Below are 24,533 nucleotides of genomic sequence, written 5' to 3'. Positions count from 1 at the left end.
TCGGCCCTACCCTCTCCCCTACGCACAGGGTGTCCAAATATGAGGATGGTTGGTGAGAAATGCAGCCAGAAGGCAAGGAGCAGCCCCTTTAGATAGTGGAACAGAGGCTGCAGCCTCACACACTCCATATACACGTGGTACACAGACTCTTCCAGCCTGTAAAAATGGCAGGCGACTGGCAAGTCTGTGAACCACGAGAGAAACAGGTTGCAGGGGACGCCTTGGTGCATTACCCTCCACCCCAGGGCCCCGATGTAGAGGAGGAGAGCATGGATAGCAGGTTGGCTGGATCGCCAGACAAAGAGTGGCAATAAAGGGGCTTTTTCTGCTTGGCTGCCAGTGACTAGCAGAGTTCCACTGCGGTCTGTGCTGGGGCCGATGCTCTTCACGTTGTATATTCATGATTTGAACGAGGGGATTGAAGGATTTGTGACTTAATTTGCGGATGATGCAAAAATAGGTGGAAGGGCAGGTAGTGTAGAGAAACCAGGGCAGATCTTGGACAGGTTGGGAGAGTGGGCAAAGAAGTGATAGATGGAATATAGTAACAAAGTTTGGAGTCATGCATTTTGGTAGTAGGAATAAAGGCGTAGGCTATTTTTTAAATGGGGTGAGAATCCAGAAATCAGAGGTGCAAAGGGACTTGGGAGTGCTGATGCAGGATTCCCAAAAAGTTAATCTGCAAGTTGAATCGGTAGTAAAGAAAGCAAATGCAATGCTAGCATTTATTTCAAGAGGGCTGTATAGAAAAACAGGGATATAATGTTGAGGCTTTGTAAGGCCCCATTTGGAATATTGTGAGCAATTTTGGGCAACATTTCTGAGGATGTGGTGGCTCTAGAGAGAGTCCAGAGGAGGTTCATAAGAATGACCCCAGGAATGAATAGGTTAACCTATGATGAGCGTTTTTTGGCACTGTCCTTGACCTGACCATGAAGGACTGTCGCCCTGGTGGCATTGCAGGGTCGGCCTGGCCAAACGTGGCCGTTGGAGTAAGAAAGTCTAAAGCAGTGTCATGACCCAAAACATCAGTTATTCATATTCTCCAGAGATGCTGCCTGAGTTATTTCATCACTTTAGGTTAAGGAAGTGGTGTTTGAAGCATATCAGCAACGATCTTGCCTTATCCTGTGTCAGAATAGCCCAAAGGGTAAATGGCCTACTATTGCTTCTATTTCATCTGTTCTTAATTAAGGCTATGTAGGTATCAAGGTAGACTAGAAAAATCACTGGGAAAGGAAATGGCACATCCGGAGGATATGTATGAGAATTTTATTTGCTATTTGAAATATTGAAGGACTTTTGGGGGGAGGGTGAAGAAACCAGTGCAAGGTTATCCATGGTTCAGAGTAGGGAGTCGGGGGCAAAAGGTAAGGGAAGGGGGGCTGGTGATTTTGCGGGGAGAGAGACAGGAAGGGAAAGGTGTTTGTAGAAGTTACCTGAAATTGAAGAACTCAATGTTCATACCCTTGGGTCATAAGTTACGCAAACACAATACAGTATGAGGTGCTGTCCCTCCAATTTGTATGTATTTTCATTCTGGCAATGGACGAGGCCGACAACAGAAAGGTCAAGTCAAGTCAAGAGAGTTTATTGTTATGTGTCCCAGATAGGACAATGAAATTCTTGCTTGCTGCAGCACAACAGAGTATTGTAAGCGTAAATACAGAACAGTTCAGTGTGTCTATTTTGCATAGACCATATATACACACACACATAAATAAACAGATAAAGTGCAATAGGCTGTTATAGTTCAGAGTTTGTTTGATGGTGAGTTTAATAGCCTGATGGCTGTGGGGGAGAAGCTGTTCCTGAACCTGGATGTACCCGATTTCAGGCTCCTGTACTTTCTACCTGATGGCAGCGGAGAGATGAGTGTGTGGCCAGGATGGTGCGGGTCCTTGATGATGTTGGCAGCCTTTTTGTGGCAGAGACCGCGATAGATCCCTTTGATGGTGGGGAGGTCAGAGCCGATGATGGACTGGGCAGTGGTCACAACTTTCTGCATTCTTTTCCGCTCCTGGACGCTCAAGTTGTCAAACCAAGCCACGATGCAACCAGTCAATATGCTCTCTACAGTGCACCTTTGACATACCGACTCTCCGTAATCTTCTCAGGAAGTAGCGGTATGATGTGCTTTCTTTATAATTGCATCTGTGTGCTGGGACCAGGAAAGATCTTCGGAAATATGCACGCCCAGGAATTTGAAGTTCTTGACCCTTTCCACCATCGTCCTGTTGATATAAATGGGATTGTGGGTCCCTATCCTACCCCTTCCAAAGTCCACAATCAGTTCCTTGGTTTTGCTGGGGTTGAGAGCCAGTAATTCGTCCCACAACAGTGGTATCGTCGGCGAACTTGATGATGGAGTTCACACTATATCCAGCTACACAATCACGAGTATAGAGTGAGTACAGCAGGGGGCTGAGCACGCAGCCTTGAGGTGCTCCCATGCTGATTGTTATCGAGGATGACACATTTCCACCAATACGGACAGACTGTGGTCTGTGGATGAGGAAGTTGAGGATCCAATTGCAGAGGAATGAGCAGAGACCCAGATCTGAGAGCTTGGTAACCAGCTTGGAGGGGATGATGGTGTTAAACGCCGGGCTGTAGTCAATGAATATCAGCCTAACATATGAGTTTCTGTTGTCCAAGTGGTCCAGGGCAGAGTGGAGAGCCAGTGAGATCGCATCCACCGTTGATCTGTTGTGGCGGTAAGCGGACTGCAGTGAGTCGAGGTTCTTATTGACGTAGGAGTTGATATGTGCCATAATCAACCTCTCAAAGCACTTCATCACCACAGACTGTAGTGTCACTGGTCGATAGTCATTTCACGTCACCTTCCTCTTCTTGGGCACCGGTATTATTGATGCCCTTTTAATGCAGGTGAGAACCTCAGATCTCAGAAGTGAAAGGTTGAAAATGTCTGTAAAAACGCCAGCCAGTTCGTCCGCACAGGTTTTTAGAACACGGCCAGGTATACCATCAGGTCCAGGCGCTTTCCGAGGGTTCACCCCCCTGAAGGATCTTCTGACGTTGGCCTCTGTGACTGTGACTGAAATATCATCAAGGCGAATGGGGGCTCGGGAAGGCACATCAGTGTTCTCCCTATCAAATCGTGCGTAAAACGCATTGAGCTAGTCAGGGAGTGATGCTTCGCTGACAATTGAGCTGCCTCCTGATTTCGCCTTGTAGGAGGTGATGGCATTCAAGCCCTGCCACAGTTGCCGAACATGTGGAAATGGGGAGTTAAAATGATTAGCAACCGGAAGATCCAGTAAACCTCGGTGGACTGAGTGCAGGTGTTTAACAAAGCGATCACCGAATTTACACTTGGTCTCGCCGATGTCGAAGAGGCCGCATCGGGATGCAGTGGATGAGGTTAGTTATTCCAGGGCTCGAAATTAGCGGTTGCCCGGGTGCCACTGACCACCCAAAGTGCCGCCGGGCAACCTAAATGGCGAGTCATTTTGCCCGGCTTGGCAACTTGGTTTATACCTAAGATAGACACAAAAAACTGGAGTAACTCCGCGAGTCCGGCAGCATCTCTGGAGAAAAGGAACGTGACGTTTTGTGTCGGCGGCGGTTGTGGGAAATATGCTAAGTGTGGCGTGACGGAGGGTCGGAGCGAATCACGGGCCCCGCACAGCAGCGGAGGCGGTTCCATCTCCTCCTCCTCCCGCACCCCGCCCGGCTTGATAAAGGCCGCTGCTGCCACTCCGCCAACGGCGCTTTCAAAACAGACCCTTGGAGGAGGGAGGCGTCCGTCAGTGGCGGAAGTAGGGGGTGGGGGGCTGAGGATAGAGCGCGGTGATTGGGGGCGGGAGACGTGCCAAAACACTCTCGGCAGACCTGCACCGCAGCCAGGATCGATCCCGGTCTCCGGCGCTGCAATTGCTGCCGAACCGCCACTGACCGACACCTCCCTCCTCCAAGTGTCTGTTTTGAAAGCGCCGTTGGCGGAGTGGCAGCAGCGGCCTTTATCAGGCCGGGCGGGGTGCGGGAGGTGGAGGAGATGGAGCCGCTGTTGCTGCTGCCGCTGCTGAGCAGGGCCCGTCATTTGCTCCGACCCTCCGTCACGCCACACTTAGCATCTTTCCGGGTGGCCAGAGACGTTGGGATCAGACGGGAGCGGTGCCCACAGCCAGCGCAGAGAAACAGCGCTAAACCCAGCTCAATTGTGCCTGTCCCGCCAGGTTAACTTACAGCCCTGTCTTGATTGAGACAGGGCTGTAGGCGGGACAGGCAGTTGAGCTTAAATTGTGAACACGTGAAACATTAAAACCGCAGTGTTCGATTGTCACTGCTAACGTTGACACGTTTTTACAGAATTCATTTTAATGGCAAATCAATGCTCTTAATATGGAGTATCAGTACTGTAGTTATTTAATGAGCAACATTCACAACTATACGTTGGATTTATCCAGGTTTTACTTCTACAGTCAGTCATATACATCACAAATTTGGTCAGGAGATATTTCAGTTGAAATTTTAACGTTAATTCTGAAGTGGGAATGATGGGAAAAAGCGTTTATCAACAATTTAAAAAAAAATTGTTGCTTACAAACTAGGTATCTTCATTGCTGTTCACAACACATACATCTAATCTGAATGTCCGGTAATGTGGTGTCTTGACACCTTTAAATATATTACCAAAAGAACATTTGCTGCAGTTATGTCCTTTGGCCATCTCTTGTTAGTTAGTGTAATGTTTAACCTGTCAGATGGGTATAGTCAGTTTTAACAGCTATTATCATAAAATGCCTTTAGAAAATTCTTTGCATCCTGTATATTTTGTTGTGGATAAATTATGTGAGAAGTGAGAGTGTTTCTGTACCAATAGCAATAACATCCCATGCTATGGCCATGTCATGATAATTTTCGGTCCTTCACAGAAAACATGCTTGCATCAATCTGTAGTAAAGTAAAGTAAAGTATCCTTTATTGTCATTCAGACTTTTCAGTCTGAACGAAATTTCGTGCCTTGCAGTCATAACATAGAATAAAATAACAGAACACACAATAAACACAGATTTAACATCCACCACAGTGAGTCTACCAGGCCCCCCTCACTGTGATGGAAGGCAAAAGTCTTAAAGTCCTTGTCTCTTCCCTCCTTGTTCTCCCTCTGCGTTGAGGCGATCCAGGCTTCCGATGTTGTGACCTCGCCGGGTGATGGTAAGCAAGTCCCTCGGCTGAATCCGAGCTCCGCGAACAGGCCGGTTCAAACGCCCGGGGCGGACGAAGCTGCCGCCCTCCAGTCCAGCGGACAAAGCTGTCATTGCGGGATCATAACCATATTACACATAGTGTGCATGGTTAAGCATATATGTTATCAAGGTCCAGGATTTATTGACACAGGTTGATCATACACTGAATAATCCAACCACATTTTTGTTTGGAAGTGGAAAAAATAATTAAAATTGCATTAATTGCTATGTGTAAAATGAGTTGAGATACTGTATTACACAGAGTGCGGTGAATCTCTGGAATTCTCTGCCACAGAAGGTAGTTGAGGCCAGTTCATTGGCTATATTTAAGAGGGAGTTAGATGTGGCCCTTGTGGCTAAAGGCATCGGGTGGTATGGAGAGAAGGCAGGTACAGGATACTGAGTTGGATGATCAGCCATGATCATATTGAATGGCGGTGCAGGCTCGAAGGGCCAAATGGCCTACTCCTGCACCTATTTTCTATGTTTCTATTATAATTTTGCTGCATGTCATTGTGGTATATATCATGTCTTGATTGGTGAATATGTTAGTTTGTGACTTTATTTGAAGCAGAAATAATATGTGAATGCTTCATTGAGCATAATTCCGACTGGTAACTACGCACTTCGTCCGAACACGCGTCATGCAAGCCATCTTAAATGACCACCTAAACTGTCATTTGGCAACCTGAAAAGCTGCCAAGGTTGCCCGGCTGGCAACAGGGAAAAAAAGTTAAGCGAGAGCCCTGTATTCCCACACTGACCTTTCTGTCCTGGGCTTCCTCCACAGCCATACTACTTCTCTGACCAGTTTGACTGTCCTGATAAAATTTTATCTTTTTATGCTTCGTTGTAAACTTCCTCTAGCTAACAATTATCCTTGAACTTCGTCCCCTTTGATGTCTCGTTTTCACACCTTACACTTCCCTATCTCTGTGTCTCCCTCTCCTCTGACTGTCCATCGGAAGAAGGGTCTCGACTCTAAATGTCAAGGGCCTGCCCCACTTGACGATTTATTCGGCGACTGCCGGCATCATTGACTGACAATCAGGTGACCGAAAAAGTTGCGGGGTGATGACGCATTGACGCAGTGTTTTGCAAGTGTCGCAACATTTTTTCTGTCGCCCCTGGATTTTGAAATGTTCAAAATCTTTTGGCGACCCTGATATGACGCTGGCAGTCGCCGTAAAAAATCGGCAAGTGGGACAGGCCCTCACCCATTCTTTCTCTAGAGATGCTGCCTGCCCCACTGAGTTACTACAGCATTTTGTGCTTAGCTCCATTTGTTCGCCTCGTACTTTACTCGAATAATTACTTTAAGTTCCTCATTTAATCCCTTGAAAACCTCTTATTATTGGGATATTTTCTGGATCTTGTTTATTCAGTCCTTCTGCCATTTATTTCTCATTATTAATTCCCCCTGCCTCTCAGGGACCACTAGTTAGTCATACTGTTAATTTCCTTTTTATACATGAAGAAATCCGTATTTAACGTTGTATAACCTTTCCCTGCTCACTCTACTCCAAGTGCTGACTATTGATTGAAAAATGATAAGCTTTTACCACACAAAAGGTGAAAATTCCAGAATGGGGTGGAGGCGGGAGGCATGACGCACGGAGCGTGAAACCTCCGATCGACGTGGTGACGTGTGATGGGACTGCCGCGACGTCTGCACTGATTGACATCCAATGGGAGCGGAAGGTGGAGGTGAGCGGGCCGGCGACGTGTGGCCTGGCCAATCCCTGCGCGGAGGGTGTGGGAGGGACATTGGGCGGGCTGTGACGCGACTGTCCGGAGCCGGTACGTGTCAGCCGCCGGAGTGGCCAGCGCCGACCCGCCGCCCAATCAGCCGCCTCCAACGCGGGCGCCGCCGGCCAATGGCAGCGCTCCACGACGAGGAAGTGGCTGGTCTATATAAAGCGCGGAGCGGCAGGCGCGGACCGGCACATCAGTGAAGCGGCGGAGGAAGCAGTGAGTGGCAGGTACAGCGGTGAGTACATGCACCCGGCACCTGGGCGGCAGCTTGCGGTCTGACTCCCGGGGGAGCAAGGGGTACCCTGGACACCTGCAGGCCGGCACCGGGAGGAGGAATCCTGGGCACCGGTTCATTGATGATCCGCTTCATTCCCCCCCCCCGGTCCTTGACCGGCCTGGCTTTCGACCAATGCCCTCGAGTCCTAAACCAACGTTACATCTTCGGGGGAAATCTCCGAGAATTGGCCAGGCCCACGGTGTCGATGGCTTCGCCCCCCCCCAGGCGTGGGCCCACCATTGCGCGGGGAGCCCGACAACGCATGTGGCGCCTAACGTGGGCTGCTCATAAAATGGCTTCCGGAGCGCTGCGCCGCTGCAGCCCTATTGAGCTTTTGTTCAAGGCTAGAGGTTGACTGGTGCCCGCTCACTCAATGGCCCAATCGTTGCAGTCACGGCGCGATCAACTAACATGTATGGGTCTGTGTAGATAAGGAATGTTAGTTTGAAATCGCCCTGTTGTGATTGGCAGGTTGTCTTTACCGGCTCGCAGGCTGTGTTGGTAATTGAGCAGGTTGTCTTTTCAAACCTAGTTATTCCATTTGTGATTCCACCATGACGTCGAGACTGGGTAGAGATCAGATTGTCGTCAATGAATGAACGAACCAGAGACGCGTTTTAACTATATAATAGATCATTGGCAAACTCTTCTGGTTTCAAGTTTTATTTCAAGTATGTTTAAGAACAATTGCTTTTGGAAAATTATAGACATTTGCTGAGCTGTTTCTTTTTGCCTCTTTAGATTTTTCACACTACATTAGAGTAGTAAATTCGCTCAGAATGAAAGGATATTGTTTGTTACCGCTGCTGCTTGTCGGCTGTGTCTTTGCTGATGATGACGACAAGAGGGAAAATGTTGGTACAGTGGTTGGAATTGATCTTGGCACCACATACTCATGGTAAGTTTGAGATCTATAGGCTGTCTAATTTTGCTAGGTTCAGAAAGTTGATGGAAAGGTGAATAATCTCTTGTTTTTATAGTGTGGGTGTCTACAAAAATGGAAGAGTGGAAATCATTGCAAATGACCAGGGTAACAGAATAACCCCCTCCTATGTGGCCTTTACCCAAGAGGGAGAGCGTTTGATAGGTGATGCTGCAAAGAACCAGCTGACTTCAAACCCTGAGAATACCGTGTTTGATGCCAAACGTCTTATTGGCCGCATATGGAATGATCCAGCAGTTCAGCAGGACCTAAAGTATCTCCCATTTAAGGTAAAATGCATCCCTATTGTTAAAATTGTAATTATACATTTAGTTTAAATTGTCAGTTCTGTGGCAGAATATACAGTTAATGCTTTGTTTATTCTATTGTAATCAATTGATTGGTGGGCCATCACATGTTTTATAGGTCTCTAGCTTTTAGTTTGGCTGTGCAGAAGAGCTTGTCAAAGGTGTTACTTCCCCTTCACAGGGTTGAAGAATTTCATCATTTGGAGATTCTTGCATTACTGCAGAATCTTGAGATAAATTAAGGCCTATCATGCTTGGTTCCTGTATACAGACATGGTATTGACTGTATCCCCAGTCATTCACTAAGAGTGCAGTCTGGGCGTGTATTAGACACTTGTTTGTTTTCTGTATCCAGTGTCCAATAAATTGCTATTTAAAATCAAATTAACTTTTAACTTGCATATTCTTAATTCAGATTATCGATAAGAAGAACAAACCACATGTTCAACTTGACATTAGTGATCAGGTTAAGACCTTTGCTCCAGAGGAAATATCTGCTATGGTGTTAACCAAGATGAAAGAAACAGCAGAGGCATATCTTGGCAAGAAGGTATGAATCTTTTGGTGCCCCCTTTCCTTGATATGATCTAGACTTTCTATTTTAAGCAGCATTTGGATAGGCTGTTGGTGTATTTGGTGAATGGGAATTCAGTTCTTAGAAATAAATAATAAATCATTTCTTTGTGGACATAATATTGCAATCTTGTATCAGTTATGTATTAAGCAGATTCTTTATTTTAAGGGTTGGAGAGAGGTTGTGGAACTGGCCCATTGACTCTCAAGATCACACTGACAATCAGACACCCATTTACACTGATTCTACATTAATATCTGCTTAAATACCCATTGATGGCCTTCAGATGTCTGTGGCAATGAGTTCCACAGATTCAGCACCCTCTCACTAAAATTTCCCCGTCATCTCCATTTATTCTGAGGCTGTGCCCTCTGGTCCAAGACTCCTCTCCGTTTAGAAAATAGTCCATGCCTTTATTCCAAGACTGCACACTTTGCTGCGCTGTAAACCATTTGCCGCTACTCGGCTCCCTCTCCCAATCTCAGAGTCTGAAGAAGGATCTCTACCCGAAATGTCACCATTCTTTCTCCCCAGAGATGCTGCCTATCCTGCTGAATTACTCCAGCTTTTTGTGTCATCGGTGTTTCTGATGTTCATGATTTAAGGATTATGGGCCACCTCTTTCCTAAGCAAATGTTTGAACTTTAATGAGATCCTCCAACCCAGGTGTTGAACCAAGTTGTGTTTTGGATTACAAATTATTTGTTGAAGTATATCATCGCCTTTGTTTCATTTGTAGGTGACCCATGCTGTAGTGACAGTGCCCGCTTATTTCAACGATGCTCAGCGCCAGGCCACAAAAGATGCTGGTACCATTGCTGGTTTGAATGTTATGAGGATCATCAATGAACCGTAAGTATTGTTCCCTCAGTGGGACATTGCTATTTAAAACTAGAAGCGTGAATTTGAAGGTCAATTTTTATTGATTTCCTTTCCTATCTTTGTGTTCAGGACTGCTGCAGCAATTGCCTATGGTTTGGACAAACGAGAGGGTGAAAAAAACATTCTAGTATTTGACCTTGGAGGTGGTACTTTTGATGTCTCAGTGCTCACGATCGACAATGGGGTTTTCGAAGTGGTTGCAACTAATGGAGATACTCATCTAGGTAAGACAAAATCCAGTTGAAACATTTTTTGACACATAATGTGCCGAAATTCTTAAAATATTCCTCGCATCTGTAGGTGGTGAAGATTTTGACCAACGTGTGATGGAGCACTTTATCAAACTGTATAAAAAGAAAACTGGAAAAGATGTTCGTAAAGATAACAGAGCAGTACAGAAGCTTCGTCGTGAAGTAGAAAAGGCCAAACGTGGTTTGTCTGCACAACATCAGGCCAGGATTGAAATTGAATCTTTCTTTGAAGGAGAAGATTTCTCTGAAACTCTGACCCGTGCAAAGTTTGAAGAACTGAATATGGTGGGTAGTCTAGTTTTTTAATTAAGTGGACTTTTCATATAATTCATAAATTGTAGAATTAAAGGTGCTGTGCGTTGAGATTTATTGTGTAGGGGTCTATCGAACTAACGTTCTAATTTGTTGGCAACAGGACCTGTTCCGATCAACTATGAAACCTGTGCAGAAAGTGATGGAGGATGCTGATCTGAAAAAATCAGAAATCGATGAAATTGTTCTCGTAGGTGGTTCTACACGTATTCCTAAAATCCAGCAGCTTGTAAAAGAATTTTTCAATGGCAAAGAGCCGTCACGAGGAATTAACCCTGATGAAGCTGTGGCGTATGGTGCAGCAGTTCAGGCTGGTGTTCTATCAGGAGAGGAAGATACTGGTAAGTGTAAATATTGTGTTTTTGTTCAAGTGTGTCAAGATTGCATCAGAACCTGGTTCATTTTGTTTCCTAACCTCTACTAATTAATTAAAATTAGGTGATCTTGTTCTCCTTGATGTCTGTCCCTTAACTCTTGGAATTGAAACTGTTGGTGGTGTCATGACCAAACTCATCCCTCGTAATACAGTGGTTCCAACAAAAAAATCTCAGATTTTCTCAACTGCCTCTGATAACCAGCCGACTGTTACCATCAAGGTGTATGAAGGTGAGTTGTAGTTTTATTCAGTGTTATTTTGTGTATTGATTTTAATTAGACATTTAGACTTTGGAATGTTTGAAAGTAACTTCTCATGAGCACTGCATTTGTTCTGTGGATTTTCCTGTTTTCTCAAATACATGAAAGCTGTTTGTTCAGTGTGTAAGATTTGAGTTTGTGGAACATCAGCCTGAGTTTGTTACTATTTTGTAGGTGAACGTCCATTAACCAAAGATAACCATCTGCTTGGTACCTTTGACCTGACTGGTATTCCTCCAGCACCACGTGGTGTCCCCCAGATTGAAGTGACCTTTGAAATAGATGTGAATGGAATCCTGCGTGTTACAGCTGAAGACAAAGGCACTGGTAATAAAAATAAGATCACTATCACAAATGACCAGAACCGTCTGACCCCAGACGAAATTGAGAGGATGGTGAATGATGCAGAGAAATTTGCTGAAGATGATGTGAAACTGAAAGATCGTATTGATGCCAGAAATGACCTGGAAAGCTATTCTTATTCTCTAAAGAATCAGATTGGCGATAAGGAAAAACTTGGTGGAAAGCTGTCTTCAGAGGACAAAGAAATCATCGAGAAAGCTGTTGAGGAGAAGATTGAATGGCTAGAGAGCCACCAAGATGCTGAAACAGAAGATTTCAAAGCAAAGAAGAAGGAGCTTGAAGAGATTGTTCAGCCAATTGTTAGTAAGCTGTATGGAAGTGCAGGTGGTGCTCCTCCAGAAGAGGAAGAGGGGACCGAGAAGGATGAATTATAATAAGGACTCTAATTTTGTAAATAATGGATTTGAACTTTACTGTTTGGAGAAAAAAATATCAGAATGATAAGGACTAACTCTTGAATGTATGTGCAGAATTTTTCGCTGAATGGCGTGAACATTTGAAATGGTCTAGAACTTCCATTGCAGTTTCAGTATCAATTGTCTGGAGGGAGAACTTAATTGGAAGAAAATAGACGTCAAGGGTTCCGAGTACAATGTTCTCCAAATGCACATTTTTCTATTTATTTGAAATCTCATGTTTGGTCTGTGTAAGTGTAGAAAACATTTTCTACTGATGACCAATAAATGTTATGTTTGATATTAAAATTTCTCAAGCTTCTTGACTTGAGGTTAAAGACCATCACCATCTGCAATTTTGGGCTTTGCATTGCTACACTTAATTAACCTACAGCCTAATTTAAATTTGATTTGGAATATCTAGTGAGGTTGCACACTACATTTTACAGATCAAGTATCTGCAAATGGCAATGGGACAACTGCCTTGGGTTGAGACTATTTCCCACCACTGATACTGCCACCTGCTGGAGTAGAGCAAGAATGCCTTGTCTGCAAACAAGTTTAGCCTCTGATCTGAGCATTGGCAACTTCAGTTGAACGATCTAGGTCAAGAAGTAAAGAATGCTATTGGGGGTTTCTGCATCCACCACAAATGCATTGCAAGATGACTATTCAGTGTTGGTTAAACATTAAATACCCAACAATTGTCGGTATAATGGTTTTAAATCAGAACAACAGAGCTCAAGTGCCTCTTTCTATGCTGTGTCTTTAATTCAGTTACAAACACATCCAGGTTATATGATGAAATTAGGTAATTGTATGGTCTGTAAGGTAGTCTTATTGCAGCTATTCCACTAAATGCAAAATGGGAAGAATAGATAATGGTAAATTTTCCATTTTTAAAAATCACTTGTACATTAAATGCAGTCTTCTGCCTAATGCCCAACTCCAATCATTTGGTTGCCCTGATATGACCAATTGCATTTTGCACTACCAGAACCACTATGATCAAATTATTTATGATACAGATTAACAGGCAGTACATTACTGCATTTATCATTTAAATGAGTTAATTTCTTATGTTAGTTTGAGCAGTACATTCATCAGAATTTGATGCCAAATTAAAGCAGGTAGATTTAGATTATACTTTCGGCCATCTGACAGTGACTAGGAAGGGTTCATCAGGAAGTTTTATTGCTATAAATGTTACAAAACATGATTTGAAAAAAAAACAAAACTTTTAGAGGGTCATAAGGCGATGGGTGATCTGGTCTATAATACATTGTGACAGCAAAATAGCCAAATGATGTTGGCGCATTACCATGTGTTCTCACTGCAATTGACAAGTTGAATTCTGGCTCCAAGGAGCCACTGCAGATGCAGGAATTTTGAGAAAAAAAACAAGTGCTGCAGTGACTAGGGGTCAAGCAAAATCTATGGAAGGAGTGGATATACTCAAAACACCCTGACCTGAAATGTCAGTCCACTCCCTTTCTCCCCCCCTCCCCCTCAAGCAGTTTGTTTACAAGACTGCTGCAGAACACAAGGATGGGAAGAGGATACAAGACAAGTTGGACAACTGAAAAATATGCTGTTAGCAGCCCTTGAGAAGAGTTACAAAGCAGTCATTGAAAATTTCACCTTGAGTGTCCATACCACCAAATACCAAGCACAGGTGCACAATGCTCTTTGTCTGACTTTGAATTGCTGAGCAATTCATAGAGGTGGGATGTAGGTTGTTACCACTGGTACATTCCTCGTTTTCTTCAGCTGGTAGTTTCTCATTTGTTCCTGGAGTATCTGTTTCTGCTTTCCTTATTTTCCAGGGTATAATGCACATGGCATGATCCAATCTTTTTGTAGGTAGAGAAGAGTCAAATTCTAATAAGGTCCAGCACTGTGTCTCTGGTAAAAAATGAAATTGATATGTACTTGAATAATTTGTAACTATTCTGAAGTTCCAAACCAATTATCTGAATTATTGTTGAGCAAGCTTTATATTATTATACAATTTACTGGGAAGTGTCAGAAATAATTGTGATGATTAAGGAGCCTTGCAAAAGGGAAAACACAGGCTTGTCTTTACACAAGACCAATGCCCACTCATTTAACTCCATATTTCTTTTAAATATACTTGGTAACCAAAAACAGGTTAACTGGAGCTGGAGTTAACTACTGCTAACTCCTGACCCCCAATATACATTTGGTATAACTGATTCACCCAGCTAGTGAATAGTACAGGGGTCAGGTCGAAAGGAGGGCTACTAAAAAAAAAAGAAGCGTGCTAAAGAGCAGGAAAACAAAAACTAAACTAAGGGGTTCACTTGCAAAAGAAGTGCTCTCCTTTGAATTTTACTGAATAATGAAGCATGGTTCATTTTCTTAAAGTTATTGGGACTGGCTTCTTGGATTGATTTTCAAACTGATATGCCCATTGAGGGACTTGTGCTGAGGGTATTGTAAGGACTTACCGATATGATACTTGTACATGGTGTTCAGTGCTCCAGTAGCATCCAAACCACCAAAGATGAAAACATACTTTTCATGGGAAACTGCAGAATGAGCTGCACGTCCATCTGGGATATCACCCTTCATGTTTATTTTTTCCCACATCATATTAACGGCAGCTGTTCATCACAAAAGATGTTGTCAATGCATACTTCATAATGGCAATTTACTTTCATGTTTACCTAAGAGCAGAGTTCTACAATGCATGTTATTTTCCTTTTTTTTGTTGAATTTAGTGTGCATAACAATGTCCACAAATGCACCCGATCATCAAATCTCTGCACAGCACTTACCTGTATCAATGGTATACATATCATTAAAAAAACGGTCTCCTGCTAGTCCTCCATGAATGAATAGCTTGCTACCAACAGCAACCATCACATGGCCGTGCCTTGGGGCTGGTGGTTTTCCTTCTGTTGATTTTTGGGACCAGCGAAGTGTAGCTAAAAATATACAAGGGGAAAGGTAGATAAATGCATTAGATATTAACTAACATGTTTATTTTTTAAACATAAACTGACCAAGTCAATCGCCTGATCTGAACCCAATTGATAATGCCTTTTATATGCTGAAGTGACAACTGAAGGGGACTAGCCCCCAAAACAAGCATAAGCTAAAGATGGCTGTAATACAGTCCTGGCAATGCATCACCAGAGAAGACACCCAGCAATTGGTGATGTCCATGAATCGCAGACTTCAAGCTGTCATTGCATGCAAAGGATATTGTCTCGGCTCAGTCCTTTTATGAGGAGCTTTACGATAGCTTTATAAATGTTGTTTTCTATCATTAAGATTACTTAAGGGTCCCAACCCGAAACGCCACCAGTGTATTCCCACCATAGAAACTACCTGACCCTCATGAGTTCATCCAGCACTGTTTTAATTAAAATCAAAAGTATTAAATTTAAAGTATTTTCGAAAATCCAACATCAACAATTTTTGTTTTGGTTTTCACCTGCTCAAAATCTTTTACTTGAGGATGTTTAATTCTACCTTTATCAAATGCATGGAGTTGTGGATCTTGTACGGGCTCCGCTCCCTTGTCTCCTCCACCAAAAACATAGAGGCAATTTCCAACAGCTGCAGTAGAACCGTGACATGTTCGAGGTGAGGGTGGCGTCCCATTTGTGATTGGACTTCTCCATTCTCCAGTTTCTGATTTAAAAAACGGAATAAAATAATATTATTTTTGACTAATAACCAAATGGTTTCCTTTTTGGAGAAGGAAGTAAATCAGTGAAGCTGGGGTACGATTCGGGTTGAGACCATTCTTCAGAGTATACCATCTTTGGTATCCTTTTCTAGTAATTCTTTATTAAAGGCAGCAATAATAAATTTTGTTTAATTGACAGAAGTGTTCAAAATTATAACGTTTGCACTATTTGTAGCTGACGAGTGGCAAGGGAATCAAAGTAGTAAAGTAAAGCAACTTTACCGAAGTTCAAAACTTGGATACAGTTTCTGTTGCCACATTCATCTGCTCCACCAAAGAGCCATAGCCCAGTGGGTGTAGTGACTGGAACAAAGCTGGCGTGCTCATAGCGAGGCAGTAATCCCTTCCACTTTGGCGCATCCCATTCATGTCTGTCTGTTTAATGGGGAACAAAATTAGCCAATGTACAATAATAGTTGCAATCTTGCAAAGAGAAATAATCTTAAAGTGAAATCTGATACAATTTTAATTATTATCTAACTAGATTTACAAACAAGGAACGGTTTGCTCGATGAGGTTTCTGGCAAACTCAGGATCTATGAGCACATGACATCAAATGCAGCTCTGAAAATATAATTAAAGGTGACTTACTGAGTTGGAATTGGAGCAGAAAATAAGAAAGGGTTAGAAACATTCCACATTACATAATTGGATGCGTATATTGCACAATGACTCCAGAGCCCCATCATTACATCAACACCCTAATTGGATAATTTGAGAAACTCACCCATTTAGACTAGTCTGTGTTCTTGTGAAATTTTCAATGATAAGCTCAATGGATATTGTATTATTTTAAATTATTTTAACATCACATATATTAACCATCAGGCATACATTTTGTTTACAGATGCTGCAACTTTAGCAACTAACGTCAATGTTAATTAACTACGTGATCCTCACCATTACATGCACATTTGGAATCTATGATGTGACTCATTCACATGTGAGACTCACTTAAGGAAAGGCAAGACTGCATATGACTTCAGGGTAATCCACTGTACATACATGCTAGAGGACCCTGAGCTCCGTTCAGTGTCTTTTCTGTTATCCTCAAGCTATTCTTCCCTAACTAATCATCATCGGCGGTCACTCGAAACGAGTGACTGTCCTCTCCATAGGGTCGTCTACTGGTCTGCAGATGTCTGTAGAGGACGATCTGCGATCCACACACCTTAGTGCAACGTGGGCAGTGGAGACTGGCAGTGGATGGTAGTCGTCGCAGCTCCTTCCTGCACAGATTTCCTCCAGGAATGCCTGTCCAGTGCAATGTGCTCCCAGTTACTTGATGTGATGTGGAATTTCTTCAGACTGTTCTTGATGTTGTCCTTGAAGCGTTTCTTTGGCTCGCCAGCCTTCCTTCAATTGAGAGTACAGGATTTGTTTAGGGAAACGTGTGTTGGACTTGCGGATGACATGGCCAGTCCATCGAAGTTGGTGCTGCATTATTGTGGTGGTTATGCTGGTCATGTTGGCTTCCTCCAAAACGCTGATGTTGATGCTTTTGTCCTCCCATCTGATCCTCAGAATCTTTCGTAAGGATCTTTGATGGTATTGTTCCAGGGCTCTCAGGTGCCTGCTGTAGGTGGTCCATGACTCGGCCCCATACAACAGGGTGGAGAGGACAACAGCTCTGTAGACCAGCAGTTTTGTTAGAGCCTTTAGGTCTCGGTCTTCAAATACTCTTTTCCTGAGTCTGGTGTAGGCTCCGCTGCCACAACTCGGGCGATGGTTTACCTCAGAGTTGATGTCACCTTTTGAGGAAAGAATGCTGCCAAGGTTGGGGAAGTGGTCAACGTTTTCAAGAGTGGTGTCGTCCACCTTTATGGTTGGCTGGGTAGATGGCTGGTTGGGTGGAGGTTGATGTAGGACCTCGATCTTCTTGATATTTAAGGCTAGGCCATTCAGGATGCCCTGGAGGTCTTCTGCAGAGTGTGCTGCAATGGCGCAGTCGTCTGCGTACTGAAGCTCTATGATGGTGGTGTTACTGACTTTGCTCTTGGCCGTAAACCTATTAAGGTTGAAGAGCCCACCGTCAGTTCTGTAGAGGATTGTGATCCTCCGTGGCAGCTCTTCACCAATGAGGTGAAGTATGGCAGCAATGAAGACGACAAACAGGGTGGGTGAGTCGACAGTGAAGGGTTCGGACTCGGAGACGCAGTTGCTGAGCACTGTGACCGACATGCCATCATGCAGAAGCCGCAATATTCTGATGTACTTGTCGTGACACCCGTACTTTGATAGTATGCTCCAAAGAGCCTGGCAGTCTACCGAGTCAAAAGGTTTTGTCAGGTCTATGAAGGCCATGTACAAAGGCTGCCTTTGTTCACAGCATTTTTCCTGGAGTTGGCAAGCTGTGAATATCATGTCTGCTGTACCTCTGGATGGGCGTACACGAGCTAGGAATTTGCCTGTTGTTGACAGGAGCGAGATGCCCTGTAGTTTCCACATTCAGCCTTGTCCTCCTTCTTGAAAATGGTCACTATTAAAGCATCCCTGAGTTCTGAGTGAAGTTCTTATTTTTCCCAGACCTTGAGGAGTAGGGCGTGGATGTGGTACAGGAGCTTCGGTCCACCTTCCTTTAAGATCTCAGCTCGGATTCCATCTGAACCGGTGGGCTTGTTGTTCTTAAGGCTCTTGATGGCATCTTGAACCTCTGTCATAGTGGGAGGTTCTGCCATGTCTTCTCTGATGGGACTCTGGGGCATGAGGTGGGTAATGTCTGGTTCAGTTGTGCTGTCACGGTTGAGGAGTTCCTGGAAGTGCTCATTCCATCGGGCGTTAATGGACTCATTGTCCTTCAGCAGTTCTTGTCCTTCTTTTGAGCGCAGGGGGGTTAAGCTGTGGTAGCTTGGACCATAGACGGCCTTAGTAGCACTGAAGAAGCCTCTGGTGTCACCCGAGAGCACTTTCCTTTGATTGGAGATGTCGTTCTCGTCAAACCAGTCATGGTGTTTTCTGGACTTGCACCCAAGGATGTTTTTACAGGTATCAAGGATGGTGGATTTGAGCCAGCTCCAGTGCCCTTCAATATCATCAGGATATTCCTGTTGGAGGCTTTCCCCAAGAGAAGCCTGAAGTCGCTGCTGGATGGCAGTTTCCTCCAGGCTTTCGAGCCAGATCTGCTTCGTTTGAATCCTCCTCTTCCTCTTGAGTTTGATGGGCATCATGGAGCGGATGAGGAGATGATCTGTCCAGCAGTCATCTGCATCGATCATGGCCCTTGTGATGTTCACGTCCTGGCTCGTACAATGACATAGTCAATAATATGCCACCGACCTGGGGCTCCAATCGCGGAGCCTGCGGACCTACTACCATCGCAGAGCTGGCCGAGTTCCGAGCGGGAGGAGCTGTGGTGACGCGCTGCTGCGGCCCGACCCCGGAGATTCGGATGCTCCAGCCGCAGGTCTGGTGAACGGTGACACCGGAAGCCCGCGGGTCCCTGGTGGGAGACCGCTTTTCGGGGCTTCCACAACGGCGACTTCTCCCGCCCGAGTTGCGGGGTTAAGGATGTCCTGGAGCAGGGTCTTACATCGCCTGGCGCGGCTTTAATGGCCGCGGGACTTACTTACCAACGCCCGCCGGGGGCTTTGACTGACATCGGGAGGAGAATGGGGAGTGCAGGGGAGAGATAATACTTTGCTTTCCATCACAGTGAGGAGGAGATTCGCTTTGATGGATGTTTGTGTAAATTGTGTTGTGTCTTGGTTCTTCTACTTGTTTGTATGACTGCAGAAACCAAATTTTGTTTGAACCTCAATGAGGTTCAAATGACAACAATTAAATTGTATCATTGTATCATGAGGTCGTGCTGAGCACATTTGCTGAGAAGCAGAGCTCCATTGGATTTGATGTTCCCGATGCTTTCCTTTCCTACGGTACCCTTCCAGAGGTGTTGGTCCCGGCCGACCCTGGAGTTGAAGTCTTCTAGGAGAATAATCTGGGGATTTTAGACAGTGTCTCGTCCAAGCAAGCGTAGAAAGGTCTCTTTTACTTCCTCTTCAGAATCTAAAGTAGGGTCATAGGCACTCACAACTGTTGCCATCTTGTTGGCAAGCACCAGACGGATGGTCATGAGACGCTCACTGATTTCCACAGGAAGTTCAGAGAGGTGGCTGATGAGCTGGTTCCTGATGGCAATAACACATTGTGAATTCACAATGTATCACCATTTAGCCTTAACAAAACCATATCAGCAATTTATCTTAATGTTTTTACTTAATACTTTTTGTTATATTTTGTTCAAACAACTTCACAGACAATTATGTTTGTATAGCAAAAATCTAGAGTGTGGAAAAAGAGAAACAGATAGTTTAGAAAAATATTGGATTTTAATAAAAAAACAGGAATGTTGAATTCAGTCTGAAGAAGGGTGCCATCGCAAAATGTCACCTATCCATGTCCTCCGGGCATGCTGCCTGACCTGCTGAGTTACTCCAGAACTTTGTGTCTTCTGGTGAACATTTCTATTTGACATGAACTATTAAAAAATGTGTTGTTACCCAGTTCTAAGACGTAGGCATCAGAGTAGCTTCCGTTAGGATTTGCTCCTCCAACTATAATGACCTTCCCTTTTCCCGATTTATCTGGAATATATGTGAGAGTGTGGCCGACACGAACATCTGGACTCTCTCCACTGGGCACAAAAGCGTACCTGTGTACACAAGGATGGGAAACAATTCAAACAATATTGGACACTGATCCAAGAAATTCAATTCATTTTCTGTAAATCAAAAGTAAATACTGATGTTTTAGATCATTTGAGTAATTCTTTAAATTATACTAAAGACTCACTGACAAAATTCAATTTCTCATTATCTGCATTCTGTAAAGATCATTGAATGTATAATAGTGCACCAAATATTTTCTCCACCAGACTTTATCTTCTGCCCTCTTTAGGTCACTTTACAAAAGCATCTGACTGCAGTGAAATACACTGATAGCATGACATTTGCCAATACCACCAAAATGTAGATCTGATCCATTCAACAGTGATCAGCAAATTTGTCAATAGAGTAACATAGAAAAAATAGGTGCAGGAGTAGGCCATTCGGCCCTTCGAGCTAACACTGCCATTCAATATGATCATCCAAAATAAGTACCCCGTTCCTGCTTTCTCCCCATATCCCTCGATTCCGTTAGCCCTAAGAGCTATGTCTACAGTAACTCTCTTGAATACATCCAGTGAATTGGTCTCCTGTGGCAGAGAATTCCTCAGATTCACAACTCTTGTTCTTTATATATTCTTTATAATAATGGTCAAACTTTTTCCATTCTCATCAGAAAGCTTTGAAATGTTACAAGGAAGCTTAAATGACCATATCATTCCCAGTAATTCATAGAATTTGTGGAATAATGTGTGGATGGATTCCAAGTGAGAACTGAATTATTCTTGGTTCTGGCAGCCTTTATGGTGGAACCATTTGTTGCCATGCTTTTTCTTGAAAGAGGCTGAGAGATCATCTTGGAGAAGTAGTAGAGGGTGCTTCCCACTCTCTATTTAGGATAAAGCATTTACAGCAGAAACTGGTGAGATATTATAAGGCAACTGATATTTATGGAAAAATGTACTGGTGTAATATTTCCAAAGAAGAAGAGAAAAAACAAATTACAAGAGGGATGGGTCAAATGGAATCTATCTATGCAGAACTTAGCCTATCAGATTAAATTCTGCACAGTTTATCTGTTTCAAAACTGCTTCTTTCCTCTGTAGTGGTAATTTGGCTTATTTTGTGTGTCATTAATTATGGCATTTGTCTTTATATTTTAAATTGCCCATAATTATGTGGGTGGGATTTATTACGTAGTCAAGGGCGTGTTTGGTGTTGGGTTTCTTGCGCTGAAGTTTAGTTTTAGTTCAGCTCGGAGTTACATTGGGAAGGCATACCCTTCAACCGTGTGAAGTTTAACCGAGACACAAGGAGTTTGCTAACGGTTAAAGCGATATGCTGGAGTTTGAACAAGATTAAAGTGTACGAGTCGGAGAAGAAGGTCGGATGTATATCTTATTGTTTTTCTTCAACAATAAAGAAACTATTAATCAAAAGATGGTGTTATGAAGATTTATTTGTGAAGAAGCTCTGAAGGTCTCACGGAGAGCTCACATGCGTATTATGACATTCTCCTTAAACCATGTAGTCTCTTTAGTGGCTAGAGGGAGTAATCTATTGAACGATATAAAAATCTGCCGCTACATCCTCTTCCATCCAAGTGGAAAAACCCTCTCAATCTAGTCCATCAAAACCTCTCTTTATCTCTCCTACTTCTCCGAGATAATCTCTCAGCCTCTTTTCAAGAGCTCATGGCAACAATGGTTCATTCTTTTCATTTGTATAACCCTACAACTGTAGCATCCATGGCAATTTTCCCACTGTCTCAATTTCCTCAGCGCTCTTTCATTACAGAGATGTGAATTGTACATATTATTCAAAAACTTGTTTTGAATTAGTTGTAACCATTTAAGAAGAAATTACATCGCATAGAATCACTTGATAATAATGTTACCCGTTGATAGTCAAACTTTACATATGCATTGAGATCCCACCATGTTGCTGTATGGGGACTTTCCTCTGGTTCCAACACACACAGCAGTTCCATAATCACTTGATAAAGCTGGAATAAAAGAGACAGATTTAGCAATTACTCCTTCATGTTATGTATATATAACTGCTTCACAATTTCTAAAGGTTGTATTAATATATGAAACTGAAGAAAGAGTAACTTAGAGACCTATGGCTGCTGAAGGTGCTGGCTCATTTATCTTCTTTGATGATACAACTGCTGATGGTAGTAGCATAATGAATTCGAAGTGTATAGACACATCCTATCTGCTCAAGTTCAAACAAATGCCTCAAAACGCATTGGCCGGCGGTTTATTCTACAGCAAGGCAATGATCCCAAACATACTGCTAAAGCAACAAAGGAGTTTTTCAAAGCTAAAAAATGGTCAAATGGCCAAGTCTATCACCCGATCTGAACCCAATTGAGCATGCCTTTTATATGCTGAAGAGAAAACTGAAGGGGACTAACCCCCAAAACAAGCATAAGCTAAAGATGGCTGTAATACAGGCCCAGCAAATGGTGATGTCCATGAATCTCAGACTTCAAGCAGTCATTGCATGCAAAGGTCATGAAATAAAATAATAAACATGACTACTTTCATTTACATGACATTGCTGTGTCGTAAACAATATGGTGCCCTGAAATGAGGGGACTATGTATAAACATATAAACATAGAAAATAGGTGGAGGAGTAGGCCATTCGGCCCTTCGAGTCTGCACCGCCATTCAATATGATCATGGCTGATCATCCAACTCAGTATCCTGTACCTGCCTTCTCTCCATACCCCCTGATCCCTTTAGCCACAAGGGCCACATCTAACTCCCTCTTAAATATAGCCAATGAACTGGCCTCAACTACCTTCTGTGGCAGAGAATTCCAGAGATTCACCACTCTCTGTGTGAAAAATGTTTTCCTCATCTCGGTCCTAAAAGATTTCCCCCTTATCCTTAAACTGTGACCCCTTGTTCTGGACTTCCCCAACATCGGGAACAATCTTCCTGCATCTAGCCTGTCCAACCCCTTAAGAATTTTGTAAGTTTCTATAAGATCCCCCCTCAATCTTCTAAATTCTAGCGAATACAAACCGAGTCTATCCAGTCTGTCTTCATATGAAAGTCCTGACATCCCAGGAATCAGTCTGGTGAACCTTCTCTGTACTCCCTCTATGGCAAGAATGTCTTTCCTCAGATTAGGAGACCAAAACTGTACGCAATACTCCAGGTGTGGTCTCACCAAGACCCTGTACAACTGCAGTAAAACCTCCCTGCTCCTATACTCAAATCCTTTTGCTATGAATGCTAACATACCATTCGCCTTCTTCACTGCCTGCTGCACCTGCATGCCTACTTTTAATGACTGGTGTACCATGACACCCAGGTCTCGTTACATCTCCCCCTTTCCTAACCCTAGGACCCGTTTACTCCTACTCTTTGCTTCCTGTCTGCCAGCCAGTTCTCTATCCACATCAATACTGAACCCCCAATACCGTGTGCTTTAAGTTTGTATACTAATCTCTTATGTGGGACCTTGTCGAAAGCCTTCTGAAAGTCCAGATATAACACATCCACTGGTTCTCCCTTATCCACTCTACTAGTTACATCCTCGAAAAATTCTATAAGATTCGTCAGACATGATTTACACTGCTGTAATTTCTACATGGTGAAATCAAATGTATAAAATATACTTTATTAAAATCTGACAATGTGCACTTTAACCACATGTGAATTTTTCTATTACAAATCTCAAATTGTGGAGTACAGAGGCAAATAAATAAATGATGGGTCTTAGTCCCAAACATTATAGAGACAAATGTTTCTCCTGTCCCCTATTTGCCCTTCATATTTCCTTTTTTACTTTGATCCTTAGTTCCCGAAACTCATCGTGATCCCTTGTGTTTTGCACATAATCTTTTACTTTTCATTATCGTTGTGCAGAACTTTTGATTGATGTATAATTCAGGTTACATTAATGTTGTCTGAGTCTATACGCCTGTGTGACGCTGCTGCAAGAAAGATTTTCATGGTACCTGTACCTCGGCGTGCCAGTGCAGATGACAAGAAGCTGGCCTCGGGCAGCTGGAGTCACCAGGGCCGTCCCACACGCTGCTCTCACACGGTGCCGGTGTCGACGCCGCCGCCCGCTCGCCCGGCGTTGCTGAGGGAACCCGCCACCCCTGACCTCTCACTCGGGAGGCGCTCAGCGCGGAGCCAATGAGAGCGTGTGAGGCGGGGACGCTGAAAAGGGGAAGGCGGCCAGCGCTCTGGTGATCGGCGGACGGGAGGGCGAGAGGGGAAGGAACAGAGAGAGAGGAAGGAACAGAGAGAGAGGAAGGAACAGAGAGAGAGGAAGGAACAGAGAGAGAGGC

The 24,533-nt window shown here is 43.7% G+C and overlaps 2 protein-coding genes across 3 annotated transcripts; one reads left to right on the top strand and one right to left on the bottom strand.

The window, feature by feature from the left end:
* Positions 1-7,128: 7,128 nt before the first annotated feature.
* hspa5 (heat shock protein family A (Hsp70) member 5) lies at positions 7,129-12,234 on the top strand. Its single transcript, XM_033048673.1, has 10 exons — positions 7,129-7,203; positions 7,987-8,143; positions 8,226-8,457; positions 8,891-9,025; positions 9,789-9,901; positions 10,001-10,155; positions 10,232-10,467; positions 10,598-10,835; positions 10,933-11,100; positions 11,305-12,234. Exons 2-10 carry the CDS (start codon positions 8,025-8,027, stop codon positions 11,865-11,867), a joined length of 1,959 nt encoding a protein of 652 aa, XP_032904564.1. The 5' UTR covers positions 7,129-7,203; positions 7,987-8,024; the 3' UTR covers positions 11,868-12,234.
* A 406-nt stretch (positions 12,235-12,640) lies between these two features.
* rabepk (Rab9 effector protein with kelch motifs) lies at positions 12,641-24,489 on the bottom strand. Of its 2 annotated transcripts, none has more exons than XM_033048676.1 (8): positions 24,195-24,489; positions 22,151-22,218; positions 20,109-20,260; positions 15,832-15,984; positions 15,390-15,551; positions 14,690-14,839; positions 14,360-14,515; positions 12,641-13,793 (listed from the first exon to the last, which is right to left on the bottom strand). In XM_033048676.1, the coding sequence occupies exons 2-8, from the start codon at positions 22,201-22,203 to the stop codon at positions 13,483-13,485; spliced, it is 1,137 nt and encodes a 378-aa protein (XP_032904567.1). In that variant the 5' UTR covers positions 22,204-22,218; positions 24,195-24,489; the 3' UTR covers positions 12,641-13,482. The 2 variants fall into 2 exon arrangements, with proteins under 2 accessions (XP_032904567.1, XP_032904565.1); XM_033048674.1 differs by having other exon boundaries at positions 24,201-24,488.
* Between the last annotated feature and the right edge of the window lie 44 nt (positions 24,490-24,533).

The sequence above is a fragment of the Amblyraja radiata genome, chromosome 32, assembly GCF_010909765.2.
Source record: "Amblyraja radiata isolate CabotCenter1 chromosome 32, sAmbRad1.1.pri, whole genome shotgun sequence".
NCBI lineage: Eukaryota > Metazoa > Chordata > Chondrichthyes > Rajiformes > Rajidae > Amblyraja > Amblyraja radiata.
The sequence above is the reverse complement of the archived record's forward strand: the minus strand, read 5'-3'. Positions and strand labels throughout refer to the sequence as shown.